The 22,973-nt window shown below is 44.2% G+C and overlaps 1 protein-coding gene across 9 annotated transcripts; it reads right to left on the bottom strand.

Moving 5' to 3' along the window:
• Nucleotides 1-16,039: 16,039 nt before the first annotated feature.
• On the bottom strand, nucleotides 16,040-19,414 carry LOC100275619 (uncharacterized). 9 transcript variants are annotated; one of them, NM_001374076.1, is made up of 5 exons: nucleotides 19,096-19,250; nucleotides 17,867-18,620; nucleotides 17,562-17,793; nucleotides 16,786-16,862; nucleotides 16,040-16,381 (listed from the first exon to the last, which is right to left on the bottom strand). In NM_001374076.1, the coding sequence occupies exons 2-5, from the start codon at nucleotides 18,608-18,610 to the stop codon at nucleotides 16,304-16,306; spliced, it is 1,131 nt and encodes a 376-aa protein (NP_001361005.1). In that variant the 5' UTR covers nucleotides 18,611-18,620; nucleotides 19,096-19,250; the 3' UTR covers nucleotides 16,040-16,303. The 9 variants fall into 9 exon arrangements, 7 of the variants coding, with proteins under 7 accessions (NP_001361005.1, XP_035818063.1, XP_035818065.1 ...); XR_004852439.1 differs by adding an exon at nucleotides 16,528-16,671 and having other exon boundaries at nucleotides 16,041-16,381; nucleotides 17,867-19,414; XR_004852438.1 differs by adding an exon at nucleotides 16,528-16,671 and having other exon boundaries at nucleotides 16,041-16,381; nucleotides 17,544-17,793; nucleotides 17,867-19,397.
• Nucleotides 19,415-22,973: the final 3,559 nt, after the last annotated feature.

Consider the following 22,973-nt stretch of genomic DNA (forward strand, 5'->3'; position numbering starts at 1 on the left):
ATTGCTATTGGCACCAACCTAACAAGTCTAGGCGCCAATTCTGTTGACGCCTAGACCTTATCTAGGTCGACCACATTGCTATTGGCGCCAACCTAACACGTCTACACGCCAATTCCGTTGCCGCCTAGACCTCATCCGTGGCTTTGACGCGGTGCACCCATGGTTGGTGAGGTGGTAGGGGTCGGCGCTAAGATCTATGGTGCCTACCTCGGCGCCATAGATCTTGGCGCTGACCCCCTTTAATATGGGCCCACACATAATTTTCTTTTCCCTCTCCTCACTTTCCATCCCGGCCGCTCGCCGTGGCCACCCCTCTCCCATCCGTTTCTCGCCGTCGCCGCACATCTCCCTCGCCACGGTTTGCGGTGGCCACGCCACTCCAGCGCCGCCCTGCTCCCTCATCGCGGCGCGCCGCCCACTGCTGTTGACCTCCCGCCACCGCCGGCTGTCGAGCTGCATGAGGTAATTTAGTTAATAAATTAGTTAGAAATTTAGCAAAGCTATCTAGTTTTGTAAAATAGTATTTAGCTAGTAAATCCGGTAGCAAATTTCTCTAGTTTGGTAGTTAGTTATGAATTTAGTTATAAATGTAGCTAGATATTTAGTGGTTGATTTTATTAATGTTAAGGGACTTTCATCATTGTGATAATGGTGAATGTGATGAAATTGATGCTTCAAATTTGATGTGATCAATGTGATGAACGCCAAATGAATTTGTATTTGCAGGTTTTAGAAACCTCACGGAATCGGTATGGCGAACGCCGCCGAGAGATGTGCTTTGAGGTCTGGCGTCGCTGCTGATGCCGCTCTTTGTGCGGCTACCTCTGCGGCAAATGTTGTAGTGGTTGCTGGAGAACTCTATGCGGCAACTTCAATCGGTAACCAATATGCAGTTTCCACCCTAGATTGTAACAGCTACATGCGCGGAGACGCAAGCTGAGTTGGCATGGAGTCATGCTCGCGGCGCTGCCATGCTGGTAGAGGAATCCAGGGTTTCCAACAATCAGTTTTGGTGGCTCATTGTTTCGTGCTCTGTCTGAATTAAAAGTTGTCGTTATTGAATTATATGAATCCAGGGTTTCCAATAGTCAGTATTGTGAATTGGAAGTTGTCGTTATTGATTTCTATGATTTGAGTATTGTTACCATGTGATGTATTTTGCTAATTGCCTTGTGATTTCTATGAATTGAGTATTGCGAATTGAGGAGCGCCATTATTTTCCTAGTTCTAATGTTATTTACTTTGAATTATTTAACTGGTTTTTGTTATTTCCTATTTTGAACAGATGCAATTTAGGTTGACCAAGCTGGTGAAGCAAGTTGTGGTTTGGATGCAGGCCATTTCTAATGAACTAAGGGTCCGTTCGGTTGTACCGGAATGAGCCAGGATTCATTCCAGCTCATTAAAATCTATATAAATTAGAGAAGTAATCCGGCTAGGAATTAATCCGGGGCTCCAATCCGGAACAACCGAACAGGGCCTAAAGGAAGCTGCAAGTGCATGCTACATTGATGAAGAACCAGTCGAGGGTAACTTTGTGACACGAATCGTCTTCGAAGTTGATAAGCTAGCTGATTTGCTTGATCAGACTTCACTGGAATGCCACGTGACATTAGAGGATACTCTTACAGCAGAGGGCATGGCCGACGGTCACTAGTACACAGAAGCTCTATAGTGGTGGTCCTAGAGCTATTTGCACTGCCGTTTTTCAGTGCTGCCAGTGCTAGGGGCCAGTAGAAATCAGCCTTTTTTACAGGCGGTTGTTTGCCAACCGCCAGTTTAAATAACATTATCACTGGCGGTTTTCTTTAGCAGGCCGACAGTGTAAATATGATTAGCACTGGCAGTTTGCTTAAGAAACCGCATGTGGAAATATTGTTATCACTAGCGGTGTCTTAAGCGGCCCACCTGTGAAAAAGATATCTCCACATGTGGTTTCTTAAGAAAACCGCCAGTGTTGATGATATTATCACTGGCGGTTTTCTTTAGCAGCCCACCAGTGTAAATATCATTAGCACTGGCGGTTTGCTTAAGAAACCGCATGTGGAAATATTATTATCACTGGCGGTGTCTTAAGCAGCCCACCTGTGAAAATGATGTCTCCACATGCGGTTTCTTAAGAAAACCGCCAGTGCTGATGACATTATCACTGGTGGTTTTCTTTATCTGTCCACCAGTGTAATTTTCCTACCTTTTTTCAAATTTTCAAACAAAACTGAATTTTCACTGGCGGACTGCTTAAGAAAACGCCTGTGGAAACATTATTATCACTGGCGGTTTTCTTTAGCAGCTCGCCGATGGAAATAATATTAGCATTGGCGGTCTGCTTACCATTTCAAACAAAACTAAATTTTATACATCAAAACTGAATTTTATACACAGATCTGTTTACAATATATTGTTTACAACACATGTTTTTCTGTTTACAACTATAAATTTTCAATCAATCAAAACTTAATTAAATTCGATACATTCTATACATCAAAACTAAACATATAAGTTTTCACCTATGCTCTAGCTAGTAACTATCTCGTTTAAGAGATAGTCTACTAACTTTTGTTAATATTCTAAACTCTGGCATAGCTAATGTAGGCCACAAATACTTTAGTGAGGTATCATGGGTTAAGGTCAACACAAGAGGTGCAGTCATGTGAAGCATTAGGGATGTTCTTATGGGCATGTGGGACACAACAAGCAACACGACAAATTAGAGACATATTTGAAAGGTCTTTGGATACCATCCATAGAAAAATAGCTATGGTGGCAAATGTATTGTATAGTTTTGCACAAACAATTATATGTCCAAAGAATCCAACATTTTCTAAAGTGCATAACAAGCTTAGACCTTATGCCCCTTTCTTTGATGGGTGCATAACAAGCTGAATCCTCTCTGGTACCGATTATTCATGCATGTATATACATCCTTTACACTGACGGTATACTTTATACATCCGCCAGTGTATATACATCCTTTACACTGACGATGTACTTTATACAGCCGCCAGTGTATATGATATTTCCATAGCGGTGTATTTTATACAGCCGCCAGTGTATATACATGTAACACCCGGTTTTAAAGGACAAAGCCGGGTGCATCTCATACATGCGCCAAAGAAGACAACATATATAATAACAGAGTGTATAGAGATAAATGTCACAATAACATCAGAGTATTTATTACATAGCGGAAGACTTATTACAAAATAAAAGTATAACCATAAAACGAACTAAGGATCGTCGGCGCCAATGTCAACTGAGAAACGCCACCTAGATCAAGTCGAATGCCTCAGTGCTAGGCGGCTCCTCTTCGACCACCTGTTCTGCTCCTGTGGGGGGGTGTGAGACAGCAAGAGTGAGCTCACATACGTTCATAGCTCAACAAGTCGTGGGGAATAATGTGGCATGAACTCACCAAAGGTGGGAGTTCATGTAGTGTAAGGCTGATCAATGAAATAAAGGCTGAAGCTGAGCATTGCTTTTATAAGTTGGTCAAAATTTTATTAGCAATTACTAGGTGTAAGTAAATACCAAACCTTAATAATAATAAAGAAAAGTAATAGTAAAATAATCCCAAATGCGATGCAAATGTCAAATTGAATTTAAGTTCCATAATTAATCATGTGAGGGTCCGAGCCGCTCATGACCGTGAGCACGGCTAGTATACCAGTTTTACACTCTGCAAAGGTTGCGCATCTTTACCCACAAGTCATGTTACCCATCTGCCAAGAGATGGCCAATCCCATACACCTCTACCGAGGAGGCGAGGCAGGGTAACACTACGAGGCCTTTACAAAGTTCCACTAGCTTCAGAAATCCCGCTACAGTTTATAGGAAGCTCCAGTGCAGGGTTCTTGCCTGACCGCCATTGCAGCAAAATCAACCCAAGGACCTCCCTACACTGACCACTCCCCTACTGCCCTTGCCCCTTTCGGGTAAGGAAGACCTCCACTAGCTTTCCTAGTTAATCAGCCAAGGGCGTCCCATTATACCCTTGTGGTAGCACTGTTTTCCCGGGTGGTCGCTCCATGTTCCCATTAATTTAATGATCTTAACATGAACAGTAGTAATAACAAGATAATAACAGAATAATCATGAGTAGTGTATCTCCATACCCAATCCACATAAACCAATAGCAAGTACTACCCAAAAATATTTCAGGGGTGAACAAGGTATAGAGGTAATCAAAACTGGGGTAACATAAAGGATCCCATCAAAATTAACCTATGCAGATCATTAAAATTAATAAGAACATGGCTGGGAAAGTAAGTGATCAAGGGCACAACTTGCCTGGCACTTGAGATTCCAGTTACCAACTTGCTTTTCAGATGACACGAGTCCTCGCGCTAGTCGTAGCAATACAAGCAAACATGATATAGAAAAATTAACATCACACCAAACATAATAACAAACTGAATAATAATAATCTACGCGTTGCTACGAGACTAACGCAACTTGAACGGATCAAATCGGAGTTAAAACGGAGGAGTTATGAATTTCCTAAGGTTTTATGGATTTGATATAAGATTAGTTAGGAAATAAATTTTAAAGTGGCTTTCATGACAAATCAGTGGCACTAATTAATAAACCATAATATTATAAAATCATAGGAGCTGGAATGAGTTAAAAAGGATTTAATAAGCATTTTCTATGATTTATACAAGTTTCTACCATTATTTTTGTATTGAAAATGAATTTAGAATGAATTTCTGTGATTTTATTTGCTGTCTGGACTGTGCGCAAAATATTGGGAAGCGCAGGGACTAAAATAGAAATATTCCTAAGACTCAGATCCCAGTCACTAGGACTGCGGGTTGATTCATAAAAAGAACAGGGACTCTTAGGAAAATGTTACATCGCGAAGGGGTATCTTACAATCAGATCCGCACGATCCCAATTCAACGGTCCAGATTTAATTAAGCACACTCCAAAACGGTACGCAATCGTGACCCTGCGATCACAGATCGACGCTCGGGATTTAAAATAGCCCCAACCAACCGTGCCCGCTCACACATCGATCTACGGTCGAGATCAGGCTGAGTCGAATCGGTACGAGCCTCAAATCCAGACCACTCATCGCGGATCTAACGATCGACACGATCTCTAATCCCACGCCTAATCACCACCGCCCATACCCAGATCCACGGCCACCCCATACCTCCGATTGTAGCAACGCTGGGGCTGTCAACGGTGGGTAGCGGATTAGCGGCAGCGTCAGACTAACGGCGAGAAATTGATGGCGCCTCCAATCGCTTCTTCGCCCGCGAAGATCCTGCGTCCAACCTAAGAACCTCGCCAAGCATCCCGAGGAGACATCGAGGCTTCCTGATGACGGGCGGGGATTTACTGGCGAGGGCGCGGCGCGGTAGGGCGTAGAGGCGCAACGGGAGAGGTGGAGGGAGGAGCAGAGTGGCAGAGGCCCGACAGAGAAGTCAAGGGCACAGGGAGAGATCCGGAATCGGGATCGGCGGCCGATCGGAATTCGAGGTTGGGGTGAAGCCGAGTCTGCGCGCATGGCGAGAAACACGGCCGGGAGAATCAAGAACAGAGGCGGATGGGGACCAATGTTTATACAGTCGGAGAAGGGAGATCGGTTGCGCGCATGGCGGAGTTCGTTTCTCGGTCAGCGCTGTTCTTCTGTGTATGGTCCAAGGAGCGGGGTCGTTCCATAGGTGCGCTGGGATTCGGTCAAGGCACGATGCAGCTGGAGATCCGCGGAGGTTGTTGACGCCGCGCGGGTTCCGGGAAGACGAAGACCCAGCGCACGGGCCCACCGGTAGAGGCACTGGTACGCGCGGCCACCAGTCGAGCTGAGCCGCACTAGTGCACGAGCGCGTGGCTGGCGCACGGGCCCGCCCTGTCGGCGAGAGCAGGCGCGACAGCAAAAAAAGGAGGTGGGCCGCGCGCGATGGGGAATGGGGACAGTGGCCGAATGTAGTTGGGCCGCCCATAGGCGAAATCGGCCCAGGTAAGCACGGTATCCCTTTTTTTTCTTTTTTTTCTGTTTTGTTTTTCCTTTTTAGTTTGAAATTCAAATTTGAATTCAAACAGTGCTGTGAATCTTGTATTCTAATTAATGTACAGAAGTAGGCATAGTGGTATAGAAGGGTTTTAATTATTTGTATGTTTATTTACTTTATTTTTGGTGTAGTATCCTTCCTATTTTTCTCCAAATCTCAATTTCCAGATTTAGGTTTAATGCATGTTTCAATCTGCTATATTACTTTATCATTATCTTCAGGAGTGAATGAACAAACAAATAAAATTCAGCATGATGCATAATTTAGTGGCATATATTTTTATTAATTATTTGTTTTCAAATGAAGTGTTGACATATGATGATAAATGGAGAAATCACATATAAAGGAAAAAAACTCCCTTTTATATTCTCACTTGCAAATCGGGTATTACAAATCCTACCCCCCTTAACAAGAATCTCGTCCTCGAGATTTAGGAAGGACTAGGGAAAAGATGTGGAAAAATCTATGCGAAGCTCTTCTTCTCTCTTAATGGTGACTCCATTGCACTTTGCACATCTTTGTCACCTTATTTCTTGTAACTCGAGGCAAAGTGTCAAGAATCTTGATAGGATGCTCCGTGTAAGTTAAATCACCCTGAACACTGAGCTCTTCCATTGGTAATTGTTCCTCAGGGACACGGAGACACTTCTTAAGTTGAGACACATGAAATACATTATGCACATCAGATAGATTATCAGGTAGCTCGAGTTGATAGGCCATCTCTCCAACTTGCCTAAAAACTCAGAATGGTCCAATATAGCGAGGGGACAATTTTCCCTTGACTTTGAATCTCCTCATTCCACAAAGTGGTGACATCTTGAGGTACACATGATCACCTTCCTCAAATTCCAGTGGTCTTCTTCTATTATCCGCGTAGCTCTTTTTCCAGGTTTGAGCTACCCTCAAATTCTCTCGAATTATACAAACTTGTTCTTCTGCCTCTTGAATAAGTTCAGGTCCAAAGAACTGTCTTCCTCTAGTCTGATCCAATGTAGAGGAATCCTTCATTTCCTGCCATATAGAGTCTCGAACAGTGACATCTTCATACTGGCCTAGTAACTATTATTATATGAGAACTCAGCACAAGGTAGACTCTTGTCCCAACTACTACCATGCTGAAGGGCACAAGCTCTCAACATGTCCTCCAATACTTGATTAGTCCTTTCAGTTTGTCCATCAGTCTAACGATGGCAGGCCGAACTAAAATTCAACTTCGTAACCATATTATCATGAAAACTTATCCAAAATCTGGGGGTAAACTGTGATCCTTTATCCAAAATGATCTTCTTCGGTACACCATGTAGGGACACAATCCAAGCCATATATACTCTACCAATGGAGATCCCTTATGAGTAGTCTTGAGCAAGATGAAATGAGCCACTTTGGTCAGTCTATCCACAATCACCCATATAGCATCATATCCTTTCTGGGTGCGAAGCAATCCAGTAATGAAGTCCATATCAATCTCTTCTTACTTCCATTCGGGTATCTTCAGTGGATGCAGTAGTCCAGCTGGCCTCTGGTGTTCCACCTTCACTCTTTGACACACATCGCACATAACCACATGTGCAGCCACATCTCTTTTCAATCCATACCGCCAGTACTTCTGCTTCAAATCCTGATACATCCTGATACTCCCAGGATGGATAGAATAATCCAAGTCATGGGCTTCCTTTAAAATAGTCTCACGAAGGCTATCAATCTCAGGAACACATATCATGTCCTTGAACCATATGGTGCCTTGCTCATCCTCCGTGAATTCCGGACCTCGTCCTTCAGTAATCAGATCCTTAATCTCTTGTATTTTAGCATCACCAATTTGTCCTTTGCGGATCTCTTTGGTCCAAAGTAGGTTCCTCATCAATAATAACTCCTTCAGTGTGAGCAGCTATCCCCAGGTTAAGTCTCCTAAAATCCACAACAATCTCATCGGGTAGCTGGACAACAACAACTGAATGAACGTGCTCCTTTCGACTCAAGGCATCTGCAACCAAATTTGCCTTGCCCGGGTGATAGTGAATTTCCCAATCTTAATCCTTAATAAGCTCCAACCAATGGCGTTGCCTAAGGTTGAGATCCTTCTGAGTGAATATGTACTTCGAACTCTTATGATCCGTGTATACTTGGCGCTTAGTTCCCATAATGTAGTGTTTCCAAATCTTAAGTGCATGCACAACGGCTGCCAGCTCTAAATTATGAGTGGGGTAGTTCAATTCATGTTTCCGCAACTAACGAGAAGCATAGGCAATCACATGTCCTTCCTGCATGAGCACACATCCCAAGCCTTGGCCGCAGGCATCACAATAAATGTCAAATCCTTTATGTAGATCTAGCATAACCAACACTGGTGGTGACATCAACCTCTTCTTTAATTGATCAAAACTATCTTGGCACTTCTCGTCCCACTTGAATTATCTTCCTTTTTCCAAAAGCGATGTCATAGGCTTAGCAATTTTAGAGAACCCTTCAATAAATCTCCGATAATATCCTGCGAGTCCCAAGAAACTCCGAATCTCAGTAACTGTAGTGGGCACTCTCCATTCCATTATCTCCTTCACTTTAGCAGGATCCACTGCTATTCCTCCATTAGAGATGATATGACCAAGGAATGACACCTTGTCAATCCAAAACTCACACTTGCTAAACTTGGCATAAAGTTGATTATCTCGTAGCTTCTGTAGCACCAACCTTAGATGTTGTTCATGGTCACTTTCATTCCTAGAATAGATCAGAATATCATCGATAAACATCACGACGAATCCGTCCAAATACTCCATAAACACCTTATTCATCAAATTCATGAAATAAGCCGGTGCATTGGTTAATCCAAATGACATAACAGTAAACTCATATAATCCATATCAAGTCGAGAATGCTGTCTTAGGAATATCCGATGGTCTGATCCTCATCTGATGGTAACCGGATCGGAGATCAATCTTCGAGAATACTCTAGCACCTCTCATCTGATCAAATAAATCCTCAATACGGGGTAACAGATACTTGTCCTTCACAGTAACATCATTAAGAGATCTATAATCCACACACATTCTTTGTGATCCATCCTTCTTCTGTACAAACAGAACCAGCGCTTCACAAGGTGAAGAATCCAAACGAATGTACCCAGCCTCTTGTAATTCCGTTAATTGCTTCTCAGGTCCCTTTAGTTCTTCTATAGACATCCTATATGACCATTTGAAAGTAGGGGTAGTCCCAAGTAATTCTTCTGGGAAGACATCCGGAAAATCTCTAACCACACGGATGTTGACACCAACAAACTTCTCATCTACTAAGAATGCCGCTAGCCTGATGGTGGTAGTTACTGTAACTTCAACTTCAAATCTTTGTCCTTTGGAATTGGTGAGTTCTACGGTTCCTTTAGCACAGTGTATAAACTGCCTTTGCCTCTCTTAACCATGACATACCAAGGATCACGTCTATAGTGCTCTCTTCTAACACTATAGGGGTAGCCCATCTGGGTTAGAAATACAGGGTAAGAAAGGAAGAATTGTAGACAAGGTGAGTAATTATGAGGAATGTTACTACGGGGGATTTATTAGCTAAGTAGATTAGTGTGTTATCCACTAAAGCTAATACATTACCTTATGGTGGTACATGCTAAGATGCCCGTCTATACTATTTCAATCAATCAAAGAAGCAAATCAGGCATTGATCATCAGAACAATCAACCAACATTTTTAATAGAGAAAATAATTTTTTTAATTTTTTTATTAGGTCTCCTATCTCTTAAAAATGTCATAGGGGTAGGGATTCCAAGGTGTGAAATCCGTCTTGTCTTAGAATAGGAAAGGTAAGAATGATCAGAGTAGAACAGTAGAAGGTGAGATAGGATCAAGATGAGTATAGAGATATCAGAGTAAGGTAAGTATAGAATGAATCAGAATAAGGTAAGTATATAAGGGTTTTGTCCATTTCTATCTAGGTTTCGTCCTACAGTCAACATTTCCTCTGATACCACTTCTGTAACACCCGGTTTTAAAGGACAAAGCCGGGTGCATCTCATACATGCGCCAAAGAAGACAACATATATAATAACAGAGTGTATAGAGATAAATGTCACAATAACATCAGAGTATTTATTACATAGCGGAAGACTTATTACAAAATAAAAGTATAACCATAAAACGAACTAAGGATCGTCGGCGCCAATGTCAACTGAGAAACGCCACCTAGATCAAGTCGAATGCCTCAGTGCTAGGCGGCTCCTCTTCGACCACCTGTTCTGCTCCTGTGGGGGGTGTGAGACAGCAAGAGTGAGCTCACATACGTTCATAGCTCAACAAGTCGTGGGGAATAATGTGGCATGAACTCACCAAAGGTGGGAGTTCATGTAGTGTAAGGCTGATCAATGAAATAAAGGCTGAAGCTGAGCATTGCTTTTATAAGTTGGTCAAAATTTTATTAGCAATTACTAGGTGTAAGTAAATACCAAACCTTAATAATAATAAAGAAAAGTAATAGTAAAATAATCCCAAATGCGATGCAAATGTCAAATTGAATTTAAGTTCCATAATTAATCATGTGAGGGTCCGAGCCGCTCATGACCGTGAGCACGGCTAGTATACCAGTTTTACACTCTGCAGAGGTTGCGCATCTTTACCCACAAGTCATGTTACCCATCTGCCAAGAGATGGCCAATCCCATACACCTCTACCGAGGAGGCGAGGCAGGGTAACACTACGAGGCCTTTACAAAGTTCCACTAGCTTCAGAAATCCCGCTACAGTTTATAGGAAGCTCCAGTGCAGGGTTCTTGCCTGACCGCCATTGCAGCAAAATCAACCCAAGGACCTCCCTACACTGACCACTCCCCTACTGCCCTTGCCCCTTTCGGGTAAGGAAGACCTCCACTAGCTTTCCTAGTTAATCAGCCAAGGGCGTCCCATTATACCCTTGTGGTAGCACTGTTTTCCCGGGTGGTCGCTCCATGTTCCCATTAATTTAATGATCTTAACATGAACAGTAGTAATAACAAGATAATAACAGAATAATCATGAGTAGTGTATCTCCATACCCAATCCACATAAACCAATAGCAAGTACTACCCAAAAATATTTCAGGGGTGAACAAGGTATAGAGGTAATCAAAACTGGGGTAACATAAAGGATCCCATCAAAATTAACCTATGCAGATCATTAAAATTAATAAGAACATGGCTGGGAAAGTAAGTGATCAAGGGCACAACTTGCCTGGCACTTGAGATTCCAGTTACCAACTTGCTTTTCAGATGACACGAGTCCTCGCGCTAGTCGTAGCAATACAAGCAAACATGATATAGACAAAATTAACATCACACCAAACATAATAACAAACTGAATAATAATAATCTACGCGTTGCTACGAGACTAACGCAACTTGAACGGATCAAATCGGAGTTAAAACGGAGGAGTTATGAATTTCCTAAGGTTTTATGGATTTGATATAAGATTAGTTAGGAAATAAATTTTAAAGTGGCTTTCATGACAAATCAGTGGCACTAATTAATAAACCATAATATTATAAAATCATAGGAGCTGGAATGAGTTAAAAAGGATTTAATAAGCATTTTCTATGATTTATACAAGTTTCTACCATTATTTTTGTATTGAAAATGAATTTAGAATGAATTTCTGTGATTTTATTTGCTGTCTGGACTGTGCGCAAAATATTGGGAAGCGCAGGGACTAAAACAGAAATATTCCTAAGACTCAGATCCCAGTCACTAGGACTGCGGGTTGATTCATAAAAAGAACAGGGACTCTTAGGAAAATGTTACATCGCGAAGGGGTATCTTACAATCAGATCCGCACGATCCCAATTCAACGGTCCAGATTTAATTAAGCACACTCCAAAACGGTACGCAATCGTGACCCTGCGATCACAGATCGACGCTCGGGATTTAAAATAGCCCCAACCAACCGTGCCCGCTCACACATCGATCTACGGTCGAGATCAGGCTGAGTCGAATCGGTACGAGCCTCAAATCCAGACCACTCATCGCGGATCTAACGATCGACACGATCTCTAATCCCACGCCTAATCACCACCGCCCATACCCAGATCCACGACCACCCCATACCTCCGATTGTAGCAACGCTGGGGCTGTCAACGGTGGGTAGCGGATTAGCGGCAGCGTCAGACTAACGGCGAGAAATTGATGGCGCCTCCAATCGCTTCTTCGCCCGCGAAGATCCTGCGTCCAACCCAAGAACCTCGCCAAGCATCCCGAGGAGACACCGAGGCTTCCTGATGACGGGCGGGGATTTACTGGTGAGGGCGCGGCGCGGTAGGGCGTAGAGGCGCAACGGGAGAGGTGGAGGGAGGAGCAGAGTGGCAGAGGCCCGACAGAGAAGTCAAGGGCACAGGGAGAGATCCGGAATCGGGATCGGCGGCCGATCGGAATTCGAGGTTGGGGTGAAGCCGAGTCTGCGCGGATGGCGAGAAACACGGCCGGGAGAATCAAGAACAGAGGCGGATGGGGACCAATGTTTATACAGTCGGAGAAGGGAGATCGGTTGCGCGCATGGCGGAGTTCGTTTCTGGGTCAGCGCTGTTCTTCTGTGTATGGTCCAAGGAGCGGGGTCGTTCCATAGGTGCGCTGGGATTCGGTCAAGGCACGATGCAGCTGGAGATCCGCGGAGGTTGTTGACGCCGCGCGGGTTCCGGGAAGACGAAGACCCAGCGCACGGGCCCACCGGCAGAGGCACTGGTACGCGCGGCCACCAGTCGAGCTGAGCCGCACTAGTGCACGAGCGCGTGGCTGGCGCGCGGGCCCGCCCTGTCGGCGAGAGCAGGCGCGACAGCAAAAAAAGGAGGTGGGCCGCGCGCGATGGGGAATGGGGACAGTGGCCGAATGTAGTTGGGCCGCCCATAGGCGAAATCGGCCCAGGTAAGCACGGTATCCCTTTTTTTTCTTTTTTTTTCTGTTTTGTTTTTCCTTTTTAGTTTGAAATTCAAATTTGAATTCAAACAGTGCTGTGAATCTTGTATTCTAATTAATGTACAGAAGTAGGCATAGTGGTATAGAAGGGTTTTAATTATTTGTATGTTTATTTACTTTATTTTTGGTGTAGTATCCTTCCTATTTTTCTCCAAATCTCAATTTCCAGATTTAGGTTTAATGCATGTTTCAATCTGCTATATTACTTTATCATTATCTTCAGGAGTGAATGAACAAACAAATAAAATTCAGCATGATGCATAATTTAGTGGCATATATTTTTATTAATTATTTGTTTTCAAATGAAGTGTTGACATATGATGATAAATGGAGAAATCACATATAAAGGAAAAAAACTCCCTTTTATATTCTCACTTGCAAATCGGGTATTACAATACATCCTTTACACCGATGGTGCACTTTATACAACCGCCAGTGTATATGATATTTCCACTGGCGGTTTACTTAATGAAGTCGCCAGTGTAAATACATCCTTTACACTGACGGTTCTGTTAAGTGAACTGCCAGTGTATATATATTTACACTACCGGTTCGTTAAGGCGGGCCCGCCTGTTTTTTTCACTGGCGTGCTGTAACTGAAACCGCCAGTATAAATTTCTGCGTGCCGCCACCTTAGAGCTCTTTTCTACTAGTGGGTGGCGAGCGGCGTGTGGCGCGAGTAGGCGAAGGAGGAGGTCCCCGGTGACCTCACCGGCGACATAGGGTGCGGACCGACATCGGAGGAGCTCGCTCGAGGTGTCAATGGTGGCGTAGGGCGCGAGTGGGCGAAGGAGGCCGCCCACGTCCCCACATGCGATGTACGATGCGAGCGACGGAGGGCACGACCAGTGGCGGAGAAAGGCGCGGGCAACGATGAGTGGAAGAGAGAGAAAGAGGAAAAGAAAGTGAACTGATATATAGAGGGTTAGCGCCATAGATCTTGGCGCGACCCCCGCCACGTCACCATGCCACGGGGTCACTCCTCGCCACGTCATCGATACTTAGGCGTCAATACGTATTAGGTCGGTGCCAATAGTGACGGCGCTGACCTAAGGGTCCATTTTTTCTGGATTGAAACTAGAAAATGGCATATTTGTGAAAATAAAACTAGAAAAAAGGCTTAAATGGAAAAAAAATTGGACTTTATGTTGTCCTACAATCAGAGCCGGAGCTATAACAAATAAGCCCATCCCTTGTCACTTCTCATCAAGTGTGCTTATACAAAAAAAAGAAATAAGAGTAGTATGTCATGTGCCTCAATCTTGTCACACTATTATAAGATTGATATGGGTAGTTATAATGTACTCCCTCCATCCTAAATGAGTATTCGTTTTAGCTCTTAATTTTTATGTCTACCTTCAAATGGATTATGATGAATCTAGACCCATGTATAAAATATATACGTCAATTATTATATGAATCCATTAAAATATAAGACAAATTTTAAATTTGGGACGGAGGGAGTATTGAGCAATACTAACTCTTCTTTTTAAGGCGCTCACCCAAACTAACGATTATTATTATTTTTTACTTTTTGATCAATAATTAGTCTAAACATACCTAGAGATGGCCAAACGGACCGCCCGGCCCGGTGAAGCACGACCTGTTTTGGGCCCGGCCCGCTAGGCACGGTTAGGAAACCGGGCCGAGCCTTCTAAGCCCGCGGGCTCGATTCCCTGTCTGAGCCCGGCCCGCAGTGGGCCTAAACGGGTCAGCACGAAAAAAGCGGGCCGAAAGCGGGCTAAGCGGGCCGAAAAGCATGTTTTAGTGCAAAAAAGCGAGCTCAACGTGCTTACAGGTAAACGGGCCGTGCCGGGCTAGCCCACCGTGCCTAGTTTCTTGTCCGAGCCCAGCTCGCTTATTCTTGCCGGGCCGGCCCGGGCCCGCATAGAACCGGGCTGTGTCGGGCTCGGACCGGGCCCAAACAACGAGCTTCGTGCCGGGCTCGCGGGCCTCGTGCTTATTGGCCATCTATAAAAATACCACTGAATTCATATTTACAAAAAGAATTTCTGCGTGCGTCATTCACTAGTTTATATGATCATGAGCAATGAATAAGAAATAGGAATATTGGCATAGAGAAACAACTTTAAGCTTATTTGTTGTTTGGAGGCTTACAGATTATGACTAGACCCCGTCACAGTAGTGCAGTCCCTCTCAGTCCAAAAAGATACTCTGTTATGTAAACACCAAAGCGTGTGCTACGATAGATAGCACTGCTTTTTAGAAAGAAAAAAAAACTGCACTGCTCCATTCACTATTCGTCGTATTGCGACTGGTCAGTAACTTCTAGTGGCTTGACACTGCATTGCTAGTTGGTTGGGTCCTATAAAGAAGCGCCTTCTCCATGCATCCATTCGAGGCCACTCGAAGAAAACTCAAATGCTGCTATGGCCATGGGTGCATTTCGATGAGCAAGTCCTGATCTCACTGTTCCGTGATGACAAGGATCTCTCTTCAGTCTATTGGCCAGACCCCTCTTGGACTATCTGGCAATTGATACCACCATTCATAATCAACGCAAGCGGTGTCCTAGACAGCCTGGGCCAGTTCCGCGGAAGTGATAACACATCTTTCATGACCACTGCACTGACTGGGGTAGTCACACCATGAGAAGGCTCACACTGGATTTTCTAGACAGTCACAACCCTTTGGTCCCAATTACGGTCCTGGCTGTCGTAGAGCAGACAAGTACTTCGTAGCTGATTTTCTGGACACGCGTAAGAGGCAGCAAGAGCGAATCAAAGTTTCTGTACTTCTATGGATTTCAAAGATCCAAGGAACTTGAGGCTACTTGGCGCCGGAATGGGTTTCTAGCCTCCCGATCACAGCGGGTTGATGTCTACAGCTTTGGAGTGGTGCTACAGGAGCTGCAGTTGGAGGGAGCCCGTGTCTCGGACATGGAAGATAACGAGGGTGAGGAAGTGGAGATGGTCCTTGGAAGGATGGTTAACGATAATCTGCAGTTGGATGGCAGCACTGAGCAGTCATGGATCCCTGACTTCGTTGACACGCTAGGCTGAATGGCGATTTCAACCACCTGCAAGCAAGCAGTATCCGTGTGGTAATATCCGTGCTGTATCCATGTAACGATAAAACGCTAGCAGTACCATTTTTGCAATATCCGTGCTGTATTTGTTGCCATGTTGTATAATTTAGCCTGCAGAAAAATAACTGCAGTACTGCATAGACACTGAAGATTACAGACTCAGCTTTGCATCGCATCGAAACAAGGAGCAGTCAAGTAGCATCAGAGATGCAGGGATGCTGCAAGCAAATCTCTGCTAACCGCTCACCCCTAGGGCTCATCTTCGTGTGTCTTGAGGATGAGAGTGGGCGTCGGTTCATATTCATCCATCCGGTGAAATGGGGTTGCAAGCTAGAGGTTTGGAGATCCAGGGCATGTAGGCTCCCTCATGGCACAAGTTCTGCAGAACAAAATGAGAATAAATTTAACTTTAGTCCAAAGGCATGGAGAATATCACATTTTCTTTAACTTGGTTCTGCCTACTGCCCAGGCATTCATGGGTCAGTCACCAGAGATCTGAAAGAATGAGGCATTGACCACACACACCTCCTGACCTCCCTTACACAGCACCATGAAGCAGGCAAACCACTAAACCAACATATTATGGACGATTTGTTTTCAAACCACTGTAGCCATCAGCAAGAAACATATTTTTTCACTGATTGGGTGAAATCTCTTCACAGCATTTTGCTATCTCGAAAAGAAAAGCACATGTGAATAATTTCAGATGCACTAATTTTCAAATTCACCAGCAGAGTCCTTACGCACTGGGAAGTTGAAAAAAGGATGGTAAACTTAGATCACCTCCAACCAGAAGAAGAACCTTCGTAGTAGGCTCAGTCTCTTATCACGATCAGATGACTTTATTTGTACGGCTAGATCTGCATGATTAACTAAAGATGAGTCTAGATGGAGAAGTACTAAAAAGAAATCTATCAACTGGAGAAGTACTAAAATGAAATCTATCAATCTATTTCATTGGTGGAAACTTAATACAAAGTTCTGCATCACAACATTGAAAGCATGGCCTTCAATACTGCTATAGAATCATGACATGATGCATTACAAAATGCATGAGCCAAGGCATCACATATATAAAAATCTAGATCTCAGTTGCGAGCAGAAAGGCCACTCGTATCTCCATTACATGTATACCATAAAAACACTATGGTAAATAAAACTAGGACGAAGATAAAGCTACCTAAAAGTTCAAGGTCATATTCTCTGTGGTTGCTATATATCATGTTATTGTGGGACTTAGTTCATTTTCAAATGGATGAAAGGATTCATATGATGGAGGAAAGACTGAGGCCTCTAGAGTTTCCTTTTGTGGTAAGAGTTATATGATGAAAGCATATGTCACTTGGCTGATGCAGTTCACTGGAAAATGAACAATTGGTTACTAAATGCTTGTTAACCACCTGGTTAAATTACAGGAATCTGCCTTTTCCTTTTGTAAACTAAGACTACTTATTACAACTCATTCAAATAGCAGGAATTAGTGGCCGGAGATGGATAGAAAGGTGTTCAATTAACACGTTAGGACAAACAAGTTCCCCTACCAAGCTTTGTAACTATACCAGGGTAATAATCGAGATATGACAGCCCGATTGCCTCTGTAACATAGCGCTTTGATGCACTTCGCAAGTGTCTTTGTCTGCTCACAGGCTTCCGGTCAGTCGCTTTTCTCCACAACTCTTCGTATTCGTTTTGATCATATGGTTGACTTAAAACAGCATTGAGTTTTTCATCAAATGTAGATGAACCACCGTAGCTGATAGCAAGAGGTGTTGCTTGTTCATCTTCACATGCCTGGGCAAAAAGGCAGCTATATAACAGGCAGCAGCATTTGAAGAGGACCAGAAATTATGCAAAAGAATCTTACATTTAAATCAGATGGTTCAGCATAAAGTACAAGGCCATGCTCATCTGTGCAAATAATATCCTGACCAGCAATGTTCTCTGAAGAAGGTGCAGCCATTTCATGTTCAGAAGAAATTTTGTTAGCCGGTGCAAGGCCATAATCATATCTTTGCATGGTGTAGTCTCCCTCCGTGTTTTCAAGTGGAGACACCAAAGACAGTTCATTTGTGGAACTGCCAGTTCTCCATTCATCATAGCCAGCTGGCATATCTTCTTCTCGCTCATATACAATGGTGACACCTGGTTCTGGTTCAATAACCATGAAACCATCCTTGAACTTCACAAGGCTCAGAAATAACTCATAAGATTCATCTACTAGTGAGGTCGTGGTCTTCTTCTTCACATATGATCTCTTTGGTGAAAAGGAGCAACACATATTTCTGCTGGCAGCCTTGACAGCTTTTACATCAGGCTGTTTGCCATCTGGAATGCCCCAACTTGTGCGCCGTGAATGGTTGGGAAAATTTGGACTACTTCTGCTCTTAGTATTTCCATAGGACGTATAGTCCTCCTCATAACGTACAGAAAAAGGCAAGCCGTGGTCACCCTTTGGTACATCAAGGACATATGTATTCCGATCTTTGCTTAAATGTTCAAGAAAAAGTTTATAACATGGATCTATTTCAGAACCATGTCTACCAATTAGGCCGTCAAACAACTTAGCCTTCTTGCATGATGATCCGTGCACACTTTTCTTACTCTTCATCGCCAGATTCCTATATTCAAGATGGGTTTCTTATAAGGGCCAACAATGATTCCCCAGTGACTGAGGTGATCTAACAGATCACCCAATGTTTCTTACGTATATTGGTAGCCAACAGCAACAGACGATCCAATGTTACCAAATAATGTGATGAGAACGTAAACCTCAATGTATCATAACTGACACATGCTACCCTGAGCTGGGGGAGGTAAATTGGAGCGAATTTATTAAGCATAGAAATATTATGAAAAACGGAACCTAAGTTACCACTTCTTTCCGTTTCAGTTATTTTGTTTGTACGAAATGAATTTCTAGGACAGGGATTTCTGTAGGAAACAGAAGCATTCAGTGGTTAACCAACATTACGCTTGAGGCCGTCAACAGGTGGCATAGTAAAGTCACTAAAGAAACGCAAGATCAGAACTTGAATGAGAAAAGATAAAAATGCAAGTGATTCTGCCTGGGCGCTGGAAGAGCAGGGCACCTGCCTGCCTGCTGCCCTGGCGGGGGATCGAAACGGCGGCGTGGCGCGATGCGGCGGCCGATCTACACGGGCGTGTTGGCAAGCCGGCGACAATGTGGCCGCAGCCGTGGGCGAGGGGCGAGGAGGTGACGACTTGGGCCAAGGCCGGGAGGGGCGGCGTTGGCGTCGTCAGCCTGCAGCCTGAGCCCTGAGGCGAGACGGCAGCAGTGGGCCTGTGGGCAGTGGGCTTGTGGCGGATACGCCACCACGGTGACGAACTGCCGTGCGGCCGTGCGGGTAGGCACTACCTCTGTGTGATGTGTGCTGAAGTAAGCATCCATGACGGGCGTTCGCTACGAATTGACTAGTGTTTCTGCGGTAGCGATAGAAAAGATTCGCAGCCTCTAAAGGCTAAACCATGTGTGCTTTCGTTATGTCTGTCATTTAATACGTAGCGCATTTTTCACTATGTACTTACATCTGGATATAAATGTATCAGTTGATCTAGTTCTAGCTGTAAAGCCGTCCACGTTCAACAAATGTATCAGCTGATCTATTCGCTTACATCACATTGAAGTCCATGATTTTTTTTTTTTTTTGCAAAATGAAGTCCACATTCAACAAAATGCAGTTCAATATAAAAACATGAACAATAGTGTAACGTATTTTAGTTTAAAGCAGTTTAAAGCATGAAAATGCGGTTTAAAGCAGCTTCCACTCCTGCATTTGGAGCTTGTGCTTTTGTGTCTTCCTTTGTGTTGTATTTTTAGAGAAATAAGTGACATGCTTCTAACATATTTAAATATATTAAATATTCTAATTCCGAATAAAACAAACATATAATTCAGATAAATGTCATATGTAAATATAACAGCAATGAACAGTAGCAATTCTAGGGCATGAAAACATGTAAAATAGCTACTCAGGTCCATTTCAACAATAAACATGGCTAGTAGATGAAGAAGGCAGATTATGTACATAAACATTATTGTTTATCTTCTGATATTGCTCTCAAAATAGCGGGTTGCTGTAATAAACATCCCTCCAACGCTAAATAGTGATCAGAGATCCTCGACTAACGTGACAATCATACCTTACCAAATCAGGGTTTTAGATCAAATGTAATAAGCCTAGAAATCAAGCATGAATACAAATAGTAAGAAGTTGTGTACTAAATAAAATAACATAATTTAACACAGGTAAACAACCTCAACAAATAGAGATATAATTAGGCACAAATATATACTAGATGCTGAAATTAACAACACACTAAAATTCAGATTGTCACGTTGTCTCACTACACCGCTATCATCATTGAGCATATAAATCCACCCACAATAGTGCAATCACACCAAGTATATAATACTAGCAGATTGCACAAAATTAAACAGTAAATAAAGTGAGGCAACAAGCAACTCACAACACGTAGATTATCTACGTGGGAAGACCAGCTCAGCGAACACGAAGTTCTGTCCCAGAAAACCAATACCGCTGCTCACGTCCGAGCCTGCACAGCGGGAGGTTGACGGAGATACTAGAGCCGCTGCTGAGGCCGTGAGAGACGTCCACGTCACCAACCAAGAAGAGGAACACCGCTGAAAGGGAAATGTGCCCTTGGGCCATTTCTAAGTATTTTGGTGATTGAGTGTCAACACAAGTGCTTAAATGTGAATCAATGCCCATGGATGAACAAAGTGCAAATCTAGAGCAAAGGTATGTTTCTAAGTCTTAGTACATTGGTTTTGTGTACTAATAAACTTGTCTAAGTATCAGAAACGGGAAGAAGAAGAAAAGAGGAGAGTTGGCTGTGTACAGCCAAAAGGCTGTTTCGGTCTAGGGCACCGGACTGTCCGGTGGTGCACCGGACAGTGTCCGGTGCGCCAGGCTGTCTCGGGCGAACTGGCCGCTCTCGGGAATTGACTGGCGACGTACGGCTAAAATTCACCGGACTGTCCGGTGTACACCGGACTGTCCGGTGAGCCAACGGTCGGCCGGGCCAACGGTCGGCCGCGCGATCTGCGCGGGACACGTGGCCGAGCCAACGGTCGGAAGGGGGCACCGGACTGTCCGGTGTGCACCGAACATGTCCGGTGCGCCAACGGCTCCCAGATCTGCAACGGTCGACTGCGCTGTTTAAGGAAGGAAATCGGGCACCGGACAGTGTCCGGTGTGCACCGGACTGTCCGGTGCGCCCGACGACAGAAGGCAAGGATGGCCTTTCTGGATTTGTTCTCAACGGCTCCTAGCTGCCTTGGGGCTATAAAAGGGACCCCTAGGCGCATGGAGGAGAACACCAAGCATTCCTACAACATTCCTAAGCACCAAGACATCGATTCCACGCATTTGGTTCATTGTGACAGCATCTAGAGCTCTTGTTGAGTTGTGAACTCATTGAGTTGTGTTGCGAGCTCTTGTTGCGACTTGTGTGCGTGCTGTTGCTCTGATTTTGAGTCTTGTGTGCGTTGCTAGTTTCTCCCTTACTCCGTATTTCTTTGTGAATCTTAAGTGTAAGGGCGAGAGGCTCCAAGTTGTGGAGATTCCTCGCAAACGGGATATTGAAAGGCAAAGCAAAACACCGTGGTATTCAAGCTGGTCTTTGGACCACTTGAGAGGGGTTGATTGCAACCCTCGTCCGTTGGGACGCCACAACGTGGAGTAGGCAAGCATTGGTCTTGGCCGAACCACGGGATAAACCACTGTGTCATCTCTATGTTTGATCTCTTGTGGTATTGTGTTTTGTTGTGACTCCTCTCTAGCCACTTGGCAATTATTGTGCTAACACTTAACAAGTTCTTGTGGCTATAAGTTTAAGTTTTCACAGGATCACCTATTCACCCCCCCTCTAGGTGCTCTCAATTGGTATCAGAGCCGTTCTCTTCAAGAAGGGACTAATCGCCCGAAGAGATGGATCCTAAGGGGAAGGGAATCGTGATCAACGAAAAGGAGAAGGAGTCCTTCGTCAACGAGCCGAAGGATGACAAGCCTACTGACTCGGGCTCGGGCCACAAGCGTAAAGATGGGAAGAAGAAGAAGACAAGGCGCATCAAGGAGATCGTCTACTACGACGATAGCGATGAGTCTACTTCCTCCCAAAAGAACGACGACCACAACGAATACGAGAGAAAGAAACCGGTTAATTCGAACTTTTCTTTTGATTACTCTCGTATTCCTCAAAGTACTAATGCTCATTTATTATCTATTCCACTTGGTAAACCTCCTCATTTTGATGGAGAGGACTACAGATTTTGGAGTCACAAAATGCGTAGTCCCTTGTTCTCTCTCCATCCTAGCATATGGGAGATTGTAGAAAGTGGAATGCACTTTGATAGTACGGATAGTCCCATGTTTATTAATGAACAGATTCATAAAAATGCACAAGCTACTACTGTGTTGCTAGCCTCTTTGTACAGGGACGAGTACCATAAGGTGAGCGGCTTGGACAATGCCAAGCAGATCTGGGACACCCTCAAGATCTCTCATGAGGGGAACGATGTCACCTTACTCACCAAGATGGAGTTGGTGGAGGGCGAGCTTGGACGGTTCGCAATGATAAGGGGCGAGGAGCCAACTCAAACATACAACCGGCTCAAGACCCTTATCAACAAAATAAGGAGCTACGGAAGCACGCGATGGACGGATCACGACGTCGTCCGCCTAATGCTAAGGTCCTTTACTGTTCTTGATCCTCATTTGGTGAACAATATTCGTGAAAATCCTAGGTACACCAAGATGTCACCCGAAGAAGTACTTGGGAAATTCGTTAGCGGGCGAATGATGATCAAGGAGGCAAGATACGTGGACGACGCCTTGAATGGTCCGATCAACGAGCCGCAACCCCTTGCTCTCAAGGCAACGAGGAGCAAGGAGGCGCTACCGAGCAAGGTGGCGCAAGTTGAGGCGGCC

This window comes from Zea mays, chromosome 9, assembly GCF_902167145.1.
Source record: "Zea mays cultivar B73 chromosome 9, Zm-B73-REFERENCE-NAM-5.0, whole genome shotgun sequence".
Taxonomy (NCBI): Eukaryota; Viridiplantae; Streptophyta; class Magnoliopsida; order Poales; family Poaceae; genus Zea; species Zea mays.

Excerpts from the sequence above, each read along its gene's own strand:
- LOC100275619 (XM_035962170.1), bottom strand. The coding sequence starts at position 18,610 with ATGAAGAGTAAGAAAAGTGTGCACGGATCATCATGCAAGAAGGCTAAG. Across the intron at positions 16,863-17,543 it reads TGGTATAGTTACAAAGCTTG|ATCTAGCCGTACAAATAAAG; the intron begins GTAGGGGAACTT and ends TTAATCATGCAG. Across the intron at positions 16,382-16,785 it reads GGTTCTTCTTCTGGTTGGAG|AACTTGTGCCATGAGGGAGC; the intron begins GTGATCTAAGTT and ends TTTGTTCTGCAG.